The sequence below is a fragment of the Perognathus longimembris genome, chromosome 5 (assembly GCF_023159225.1).
Source record: "Perognathus longimembris pacificus isolate PPM17 chromosome 5, ASM2315922v1, whole genome shotgun sequence".
In the NCBI taxonomy this organism is placed as follows: domain Eukaryota; kingdom Metazoa; phylum Chordata; class Mammalia; order Rodentia; family Heteromyidae; genus Perognathus; species Perognathus longimembris.
Window position 1 is genome coordinate 40,620,656 of NC_063165.1, and position 11,025 is coordinate 40,631,680.

An 11,025-nucleotide genomic window follows, 5' to 3' on the forward strand; every position below is an offset into this window, starting at 1 on the left:
TTACAAAATGAACAGCCTGATGCCCACAATGGCTTCCAAAACTCCTTCAAGGATTGCCAAAAGTGCTTTGTTTTCGGGTTTATTTCCAAACCTGCAACTGTCGTTTTTGGAAATAAAATGACATACATGAAAGCATTCTCTAAGTATATAAGATACACAGTAACATTTTGTCTCCACTTCCTGGATGTGTTCGATATAGTGCCTTATCATGGGGGGAATGAATGAGGAAGTAGAGGGGAACCTCAGGGCCGAATGGAAAGTCCAGTCAAGAACTAGCCAGCTGGCAGCATATTCTGCTGCTGGGTTAGCTATCCGCAAAGTTTTGCTAATAATTTAATCGTGCTTATGCCCTGCTTTGTTACTGGGCAATCTGGAAAATAGGTCGAGATTGTGAGTTGCAGTGTTAACTCTGATGTTACTTTACACTGTATTTGGATTTTCCACAAGCATATGCTTCAATTACTTATCAAAGAAGACCTGTCATTCTTGAGAATAAATATTTGACATGAGTGCAACTTCCATAAAACGAGTTTGTAACACCTGTGCCAAATTATCGGTTGCTTTCATTTATTTGCTTTTAATCTCAAAAGTATAACACTTCCCATAGTTATAAGAGAGCTGAACAGATCCCCACCCTCCACCCCCCATAAAAAAAAAACCAAGGTGCTTTTCCAACCACATTTCTCACAAGCTCTTCCTTTTTTATTTTTCGTCACAAATGCTTTTCTTAGTGAGATGAATTTATGATGTCAGACAACCAGAAACTGTGAAATTAAAACAGGCTTCAGATATATCTTGAACTTCACACCAAAACTCCTTCCACGGCCACCGCGGGGGGCGGGGGGATCAACTTTCCCACAGTAAAATACTAGGCTAAAGGGCTGTGGTTAAAGCCAGATGTTAAAATAAGCCACTGGGCTTACCCTAGCTGGCTCCCGCCAGCCTTTGGGGCCAGGCAAAGAACTTGAATAGAAGAGGGAGAAAGGACACTAAAAGACTACAATTCCCAGCAGGCACAGCGGCCACGGAGGTCACGCATGCGCAGCTCCCATGATTTCTAGGAGAAAGAATGGCGGCTCCTGGTCTGCGGCGCGGAATACAAAGGCTCTTAGGTGGGTCGCCGAGTAGGGCCCGTCTGAGCCGACCGTACAGCTCGGGTCCGACCTTGGCTGAGGTGCTACAGCTGCCGAAGAAGCAAATGACGAAACTGCTGTACCCGCTGCAGGAACTCGAGCAACACCTGGTTCCGGACACGAGGCTCAACCTTCACCTCAAGCTCTTCGACCCCAGCCCGGAAAACATTGAAAGGGCTGAGGGCATCTTCGCCGCCACCGCCCGGAACCGCATCGAGTACCTCAGCTCCGCGGTCCGTCTCGACCACGCCCCGACCCTCGCCCAGCCGGAGGTGAGGACTGCCAGGCTCCTGCTTCCCCAGCCCGCCCGCAGAGAGACGGGAAAAGTTTGCTATGGGGTGGGGGCTCTGTCACTTCCTGTCACCCTGGGAAAGGGGGCTGTCACTTCCGGTAACTCTGGGAAACGGGGATGGCTGTCACTGGTCAGCCTGGGAAAGGGGGGGGGGGCTGTTACTTGTTAATCTGGGAAAGGGGGGTGTCACTTGTCACCCTTAGAAAGGTGGGGGGAGGGGCATCAGTCACTTCCTATCACCCTGGGCAAGGTGAGGTGTGTGGGTCACTTATCACTCTGTGAAAGGTGGGGAACTGTCACTTCTGGTCACCCCGGGAAAGGGGGTAGTTATTTTTTGTCACTCTGGTAAAGGTGGGAAGATGCTGTCACTTGTCACCCGCGAAAGTGTTTATTAGCCTTATGTGGACGTACATATGTGATATTTATATAATATAAGCTATTACATATAAACTACTATAGCACATATACCGTTTACATTATGATGATGATGAACATGTTAAACGTTTTTTAACACTAAGCATCCAGAATGTTAATAATGCCCTTTATCTTTTAACTATTTAGTTGAAATAGAGGGAAATTGCTGAGACAAATAAGTTTAGACACCGAAGAATAGGGAATGTTTCATAAATGCGATGATCCTTACCAATGTGTAATTTTCTTATCACGATGCAGAAATCTGGCAGTAATCTGGAAGAATTTTACAATTACTTTCATAAGTGAAATCCCACGAGTGTGCGCTTTTTGCATGCCCTACAGCTCAATAATACAACTGTTTAAGTCTGGAAAGATGGCTCAGATCTCTCTCTACCTGTGTTCTTCAACTGGACCATTTCCCCTAATTTTTTCTTACAAATTATATTCAACTCCTATAATTAATGGGCTCTTTGTATACTATAATTCATGTTCTAAATTCAGTTTTATTTGTCTATTAGTGTTGGGCTTAATCTGGCCAGAGCATTTGAAATCTATGCAGGATTTACAAAGATTAGTTTGCTGTGAAGGACTAACCTGAATTTCACAAAACACAACAGCATCACTGGTCCTATCCCCCTTCCTCCAAAAAAAAAAAAATGCTCCTCAATTGTACTGATAACCAAGAATTGTCTTTTAATTGTATAGTGGCCCCAAATGGGCGCTTCTGACCTCATTTACAAATGGTTGGAGTTGTCTCTTTCTATACCATGTTAAAAGAATGGGATGTGTAAGAATGGGATTATCCAGAGAGCTTTGCTTTCCATACTGCAGAGAAAAGCATGACTACTAAAACAGAAGCGATCAAGGGAAAAAATAAACAAGAAAATCCTTAGATTGCAACAGTGGTAAAGGGTACTGTGAAAGTTCTTGAGAAAAATGTTAATTGTCTCGAGTTGCACTTTTGAGCACTTTTTTTTTTTTTTTGGCCAGTCCTGGGCCTTGGGCTCAGAGCCTGAGCACTGTCCCTGGCTTCTTCCCGCTCAAGGCTAGCACTCTGCCACTTGAGCCACAGCGCCGCTTCTGGCCGTTTTCTGTATATGTGGTGCTGGGGAATCGAACCTAGGGCCTCGTGTATCCGAGGCAGGCACTCTCGCCACTAGGCTATATCCCCAGCCCTTGAGCACTTTTTTTTAATATACTGTTTTCTACTTCAGAAAATCTTGTAAATATGTATTAATAGAGCTTGCATATATTCTTGAGTGGCATTGTGAAAGGCACAGTATAAATGATATAAATATTCTGAGTCAAATCCCAATCCCTCCTGTCTATCTCTATAATTTGGGGCCACTATATGTTGTTAAATATAAGATAGGAAAATATTATGCATCTCATAGAAGTGTTGTGAAAAAAATAAACAATAGAGTTTAAATAGTACTTGGCATTTTAGTTCACTGAATTGGCTGTTAATTAGAATTTAATTTTTGATTAGTATAAGCCATTTTTACATGGCTTAGCAAGACTGGATACTAGACAGTTTGACGGGAAAAAATATCATTCAATGAATAAACATACATCAACTAATCCTCAGTTCTCTTTTTTTCTTGTGTAAGGTATGTTTTATAGGCAGAAGCAATGTTGGAAAATCCTCTCTAATCAAGGCTTTATTTTCACTGGCCCCTGATGTTGAAGTCAGAGTCTCAAAAAAACCGGTATGTAAAGATTTTTAGATATATCTGGACTGTCTCTTAAATTGACTAATATGAGTAATAAATACCAGAAGGTACAAGAAAGTTTTTGGAGAAGAGGTTTCTTTCAAACAAATAGTAAAGTAAGACATTTCACTATTACCTATGCATTTCTCTGAAAAAAAAGAAGTATAGCTTGATGTATTTTAATAGTCTTGCCAGTGAGGAAAGCTTCCTTTTCCAAGGAGTTGTCTATAAAGTGTTTTATTGTTTGATATTTACTTCTACAAGAGTGATCATCAAGTTTACATTGATTTTCAGAGTGAACAGCTTTAAAGTTCACTTTTTTGCTTTTGTCCCTTTCCAGTGCACATGCTTTCCTTTTATACCCTCCCCCACATACAAACACAAAATACACACACACACACACAACACACACACACACACTTACACATATACTATCAGGCATATTATTTTACCAAGAGTCAAGTGATGTGCTGACATTTCCACTTACTCGGCCTTACTAGCCTAGCCTTCTGTCATTCCAGTTCATTTTACTTGCCTCTCAATGATGTTAACTTTGCCAGTATCTAAGATAGCCTTTCTTCAAAGCTCACCTCCACTTTCCCTCCTATCCATGACAAACCTTTCCACCAGCTATAATGTTCACTGCCGCTCACCTCTGCTATTGCATTGGAGTTTTCCACTTGTTGTTTGATCTCTAAGTGTATAATACACTTTTGGGCTTCCTTAGCCCTTCCATCTTCACACTTGCTCTGTTTCACCAAATAAACCAGCTAGACTATCACTTCTAGGTAGAGTGAATCCCTTTCCTTTGTAAGAGGACACCAATTGACATTCTTTACATTCCCAATCTGTAATTTAAAAAAAAAAATTCCTAGTAGACAAATAAATGCTGGGAACTTAGTCACCACTTACAAAAATCTTTAACAGTTTATCTTAGTGTTCAAACAATTGGCTAAAATTTCAAATTGGGTATTTTTGCTTTCATGATTAGTAAATGCCCCATGGACAAAAAAGCATGAATAACTGACATTTTCTCAACTTTCCATCTGTTTTAGTTGCAGATATTCTAGAATTACATTGTTGCAGGTACTTTCTAAAAAAACTGTTTAATGAGAGTAGAACACTAAAAACCACATAATGAAAAATGCAAAACGTCTTGATTTTTAAGGAAGTATACTTTGGGTATGCAAAACTGTCAGACTTTGGGTCTAGATGTTAGGAAAACCAGTCTTCCTGACAGTCATCATCCATTTTTCTTTAAAGATACATTAGTCATCAGAAAATATTGACTAATATTACAGGTAGAACAGGGTGACTTTTTCATGGAGAGTGAAATAGGTATAACACCAGAATACTTTGCCTACTTACTTCTGATATGAACTCTAAAGTTCTTAGGTAATACAGATTCTATTTGAAGAAAAATGAATTGGAAAGAATTAGTACGATCTAAGCTTCTCTCTAGGCACTTCCCTTTTATCTGTTTTTCTCTGTCATCAGAATAACTAGGATAGTATACTTAGGCTTTAACAAATATTTTGTTGATTGAATAGAAAACATTTCAAGTGAATTTACGTCGGCTAACTTTACGTCGGCTTTTATTTTTCCATTTACTTTATCAGGGGCACACAAAGAAAATGAATTTTTTCAAAGTTGGAAAACACTTTACTTTGGTGGACATGCCAGGTTATGGCTATAGAGCACCTGAAGACTTTGTTGACATGGTAGAAACCTATCTAAAAGAACGAAGGAAGTAAGAACAACTTTTCTTACAATAGTTATTTTATCCCTTAGCACATTTTCATCAAGAGCATTCTCTACATGATGAATTCAGTTTTACCAAATGACTTATTTTATTAGGTCTATTCTATTCTCATAGTATTTTACAATACAATATATAGGACTAAGGTATTTGCTGCTTGTTTGGTTTCTGCTTGTAGGCTACTGTCAAATGTGTTCCTAAATTAAAGCTGTAAAAAGTATTCAGTAGAGAGAGTTCATTAATTTTTTTTTAAAAAACAAACTTAGCTGGAAGATTATGAAATGAAAATTATTGGTTAATGTGATATTTACTAGATTTAAATAAACCAGTAAATTCTGTTCACATTTAAAATGCCACAGACATCACATCCTCTGAAAATGTTATCTTTATTTTTTTTAGTCAAGAAATATTTCTGTGTTTAATTATATAACATAGAAAAACAATGTTAAACTTTTAAAAGTGTCTATGGCTGAGGATGTATATACAGCTCATGGTAAAAGCTCTGCCTTCAATCCTCAGTACTATAAAAACAAAAACAGAGCTGGGAATATGACCTACTGGTAGAGTACTTGCTTCACATACATGAAGCCCTGGGTTTGATTACTCAGCACCACAAAAAAGGCAGAGGTGGTGCAGTGGCTCAAGTGGTACAGTGCTAGCCTTGAGCAGAAAGAAGTCAGGGACAGTGCTCAGGCCCTGAATCAAAGCCCCAGGACTGGCAAAAACAAACAAGAAACCACCTTAATAGCATTTTAAAGCAAAAAGAAATATTTGAGAAAATGCAATGCTTTTTTTCTCTATTAGTCTTAAAGTTGTATTTCAAAACTTAAATGCTTCTATAATTAACTTACAGTAAGTTGGATTTGTATCTTTTCCCACTGCAGCTTAAGGTCTTAGAGAAAGGAGCTCACTCATCTTTGCACCACGTTTCAGGAAAACTTATTTTCAATACATGTGTATTGAAATAAATAGGAAATGTAGTACTGACACTAAAACCACATTGATACCTATTGGACTATAGGGTGAACCTCCTCTGGTGAATTAAGAATTCTTTTACCTAAAGAAATTTTTAAATTTTGAGTTGAGAATGATTGAAAGAAAAGTGTCTCGGGTAAGTAGGAAGACAGATGAATGAGTTTATCTTATTTGCCACTTATCTTTTCTGCATTCTTACAGCTTAAAAAGAACATTTTTACTAGTGGATAGTGCTGTTGGAATCACAAAAACAGATCATATTGCCATAGAAATGTGTGAGGAATTTGCACTACCTTATGTGGTAAGTGTTCCTACTGACTCATGTTTACAGTTAGATATCAGATATCTGTGTGTGTGTGTGTGTATATATGAATGTGCTACATACACACTTGGTAATGAATGAGCAGGTTTTCCTTCCTCAAAAGGAAAATGAAAGTGCCTCGTGACAGTCTCTTTTTCTTCTCACAGTATTAAGTTTTTAAATTATGGTCAAAGTTTCCTAAGCTTTCAATATTTAGTATTCTAAAGGCTTTTCTTTTCTATTTTAACATTTGTATAAACCATGTTAATAGCTTGACTTGGCAGCTTGGCAGATGGCACTTATCAAAATCTAAGTAAACCTAATTTGGGATTTAAACCTCATTGCAAGAACACAGCAGGCTCCAGCACATACAAATAGGGCTTTTCTATTCCTAACAAAACTGTACAGAATTTCTTCTGGGAATACCTTGCTGGTGTTCTTCCTGTCAGTTAGCCTAGAATAAAATACAGACTGGTGTCCACAGGTTGGTATCCACACTAATATTGCACTGTAATAACTTCCAGATAAAATAGCATCCTTGAAGTTGCTTTCTAAAGAAAATTGAAGACCTCAGTGATTGTAACTTAGTTTCCACAAACACAGAACACCACTAAAGTATAACAATGGAGATTAATATAAACCAGACTATGTTACTAATCAGCCACTTTTGTTATGAGTTATGAATTTGGGGGGATTTGCAAAATGCCTATGAAGCATTAGGAATAACAATTGCAAGACATCGGGGACTGATAGTCCCTAAATGCCTAAATATTACCAAACTGGTTTTATTAAGTAATAATATTCATGATTTCATATCATAGGTACCAGTTTGTGAAATCAAACTTTCTCAGGTGTTTTGTGTGTGTGTGTTTTTTTTTCCTGCCAGTGCTGGGGCTTGAACTTGAATTCTACTAAGTTAACCTACACATGGCCCAATTTCTAATTTTTTCTTTAGAATACTAGTTATGAGGTTGAAACATTTTTGGTATGAAAAATATTACCAGTTGGAAGTTTCATATCAACCTAATAATATTCATTTATACATCTTTGCCCACAGGATAGATTGGGATCTTTGAAATAATCGCAATTACAAATACGGCTCCAAGGTCCTTCTCAATGATCTTAAGTTCAAGAGAGTCAAACATATGGTCAAATAAGTGGTACATACTTTAAACATTAGTTCACTCTTCAGAGAAAATTCTTCATGGGTTATTTTTATTACTACTAATGCTTAAAATTTTTGTTTTCTTATAGATGGTGTTAACAAAAATTGACAAATCTTCCAAAGGACATCTTTTAAAACAAGTACTTGAGATCCAGAAATTTGTTAACACACAAACACAAGGATGTTTTCCTCAGTTGTTTCCTGTAAGGTAAGAATTGTTATAAATACATTTATGTACTGTAAACCTTTAATATTAAATTCATGTTTCTTAAATTGAAGTGTGACTTAGGTATGATTTGCTGGTAGAACCCATTTGCACGCCTGTTCTCCATCCTCCAACTTTCTTCTCTTGTTTTTCTACCCTAAAGGCATGTAAATTTCTATCTACTTTCTATTTTAATCCTAGACCACCACAGAAATGAATTTTTTTCTTTTTTGCTGGTCCTGGGGCTTGAACTCTGGGCCTGGGTGCTAAGCTTCTTTTCCTCAAGGCTAGTGCTCTACCACTTGAGCCACAGCTCTACTTCTAGCTTTTTCTGTGATTAATTGGAGATAAGGCTGGTAATGTTTCTTAGTGGTAAAATGCTTGCCTAGCATGCATGAAGCCCTGAGTTGAGTTCCTTGGAACCACATACACAAAAAATAAATGGAATACATTTTTAAATACCCTCTTTAAAAAAAAGAAATTAGCGATAAGAGTCTCATGAAGTTTCCTGCCTGGGCTGGATCCTCCTCAGACCTCATCCTCCAGAGTAGGATTACAAGCATGAGCCAGTTACAGGCACCCAGTGATGAAAACTTCATTTCTCGAAACAGCCACAAAAGGAGAATAAATCATCTCTTCCTTAATTTCAAAGACATCTTATCTTTAGGGGAAAAAGCTCATTCTGGCTGGGAGGGGTAAAAAAATTTTCTGGAAATTTTTATGAAAAATTTTTATGTCAAAAGACTTAAGAAAAAAATTATAAGTTCACAAGCTCAGCAGTGGTAATAAGACATGAGTATTTCCTGAACTGATAATTTTTGGAGATATCACTGTGGTTTTATGGCAAAAAGTGGATTTCTACTTTGTATATCTAGGGTACTGTAATGGAGCGATAAGAGTCCCACTCCTGATTTCTTCTACTCTTTGTGGATGGCACTATGTGTTAATTGTGAATAACTAGTGAAAACAGGTGATGCTTTGTTTTATGTGAAACTCCCTCAGCAGTTAATTTAGGTCCTACCAACCAAAAGTGTAATTTTAACATGCCTATCAGAATTCCTCTTCCAAAAAAATTTTTTTAAAACTTACATTCTAGTATCTATCTTGTTCATGTCTTTGTCTCATATATAAATGAAACTCGAGTGAAATCCTAACTCAGAATCCTGAATGTTGAAGAAAAACAGCTGTTTCTCTTAATTGTTTAATAAGGAAATGAGACTTAAGCTTAAAAAAACAACACAAATCCAGCAAACCCTGGCTAACCAGTGGCATTTGTTGAAATATATTTTAAGTTTTAGTTGACTGTAAGTTGAATTTGAATTAAAAGTGAAATGAGGCTGGGGAAAATTGATGGTTGTGGCAAGGATACACCAATGGAATTATGATATACCAATGGAATGATCAAGCTAATATAGCCCACATTACTATGAACTACTACCACAAGGCCATTCCACTCAGTGGTCGGTTAGTAAATGGTAACTGTTTACTAGTACTTTTTTTTTTGTGTGTGTGTGTGTGTGTGTGTCAATACAGGGGATTAAACTCAGGGCCTGGGTGCTATCTCTGCTTTTTCACTCAAAGCTGGTGTTCTATCACTTGAGCCACAGCCCCCATTTCTGGGATTTTGGTAGTTAATTGGAGAGAAGAATCTCATGGACTTTCCTGTCCTGGCTGGTGTCAAACCTTAATCCTCAACCCTCAGCCTCTTGTAGCTAGAATTAAGGCATGAGCCACCAGCGCCCAACTCTAGTACTTTAAAATAACTATTTCAAATGGTTGTACCAGGGCATAGTTTAAGATGTCCTTTTAGGTGTCCACTCCTTCTTGGTCAGTAGCACTTAGAATCCAAGAACCACAGCATTCACATTAACACAGTGACATACTTTCACTTCTCAAAATCCCATCCAGAAAGTTGTTTACACTTGTTGCTTTTACTTTCATGACCAAGTCCCAGGCCATCCCCTCCAGGACAGAGTTTGGCTTAATCACAAAGTTAATAAGTCATTTTATGTCCTTCTCATGTGTGCTTTTAGTAGAAAGGGAAAGTGTTTTGGATAGACATTTAGTCTAAGGTTTGGCTTTCAAGCCTGAAGTCAAAATTTAAGTACTAACCTTTATGTCTGTCTGACTTTGGTTCAGGAGAGTAGAAAACAATACATGGAAAAGGCTCTTAAAGATTAATGTTAGATCAGTCTATTTTATAAACGTAGGAGAAATATATGAATAGACATGGTATAATTCTAAGTAGTGAGGATTGATCTGAAGGCAGAGAATTTTAAGAGTTGAAGAAATGTTAAACTTGATTTCAAGATGTAGTTACTTGAGTCATATTTACAAGAAATTGGGAAAAGGTAGGACAGATTAAAAAGTCCTGCCTCACATGGAATCAGTATTTGTAAGTAACTGTAAGTTAGATGAATTGAGATGTTACTGTGTGAAGTAAGAAAATTATTTTTGCTTTCTCTTTTCAGTGTTGTGACTTATTCCGGAATTCATCTGCTGAAGTGCTTTATAGTAAATATAACAAAACCTGTAACTACTATGTAGAGAAGTGCTGACCCTGTTATTTAAGTGAGCTTTTAACTTTTCAAAGAAAATGTCTTATGTATATACTATTCTGTTAACTCTAAACTGGACTAAGGGGGCTGGAAATGTGGCATAGTGGTAGAGTGCTTGCCTAGCATGCATGAAGCTCTGGGTTCAATTCCTCAGTACCACATAAATAGAAAAGCTGTAAGTGGCGCTGAGGCTCAAGTGGTAGAGTATTAACCTTGAGCAAGAACAGCTCAGAGACAGTGCCCAGGTCCGAGTTCAAGCCCCAGGACTGGCAGGAAAAAAAAATGGACTAAGGCACTGATGTTAATTAAAGGGTAAACACTCTATATAAGCCTATATAAACCTGTCAATCTTTTCTTGAGTCTTTATTTTAATATTAAAAACAATTATTCTTGGTAAAATTTGTCATAGTCCACAGACCAGCCTTTTCAGGATGGAGTCATGAACCTTCAGGTGAACACAAGACTGAAAATGAGAAACACAGAATTAAATTCCAGTTTTAATATCAGTTAC

General features: G+C 37.6%; 1 protein-coding gene across 1 annotated transcript; it reads left to right on the top strand.

Annotated features, from left to right (window-relative positions):
* Nucleotides 1-642: 642 nt before the first annotated feature.
* Gtpbp8 (GTP binding protein 8 (putative)) lies at nucleotides 643-10,626 on the top strand. Its single transcript, XM_048346614.1, has 6 exons — nucleotides 643-1,405; nucleotides 3,450-3,548; nucleotides 5,171-5,301; nucleotides 6,487-6,586; nucleotides 7,841-7,959; nucleotides 10,428-10,626. The coding sequence occupies exons 1-6, from the start codon at nucleotides 1,070-1,072 to the stop codon at nucleotides 10,501-10,503; spliced, it is 861 nt and encodes a 286-aa protein (XP_048202571.1). The 5' UTR covers nucleotides 643-1,069; the 3' UTR covers nucleotides 10,504-10,626.
* Nucleotides 10,627-11,025: the final 399 nt, after the last annotated feature.

What these genes read in the sequence shown, in the direction of transcription:
- Gtpbp8 (XM_048346614.1), top strand. Translation starts at nt 1,070, where the DNA reads ATGGCGGCTCCTGGTCTGCGGCGCGGAATACAAAGGCTCTTAGGTGGG. An exon ending in CGACCCTCGCCCAGCCGGAG is followed by an intron (nt 1,406 to 3,449) that starts GTGAGGACTGCC and finishes TTCTTGTGTAAG; the next exon opens with GTATGTTTTATAGGCAGAAG. An exon ending in TCAGAGTCTCAAAAAAACCG is followed by an intron (nt 3,549 to 5,170) that starts GTATGTAAAGAT and finishes TTACTTTATCAG; the next exon opens with GGGCACACAAAGAAAATGAA.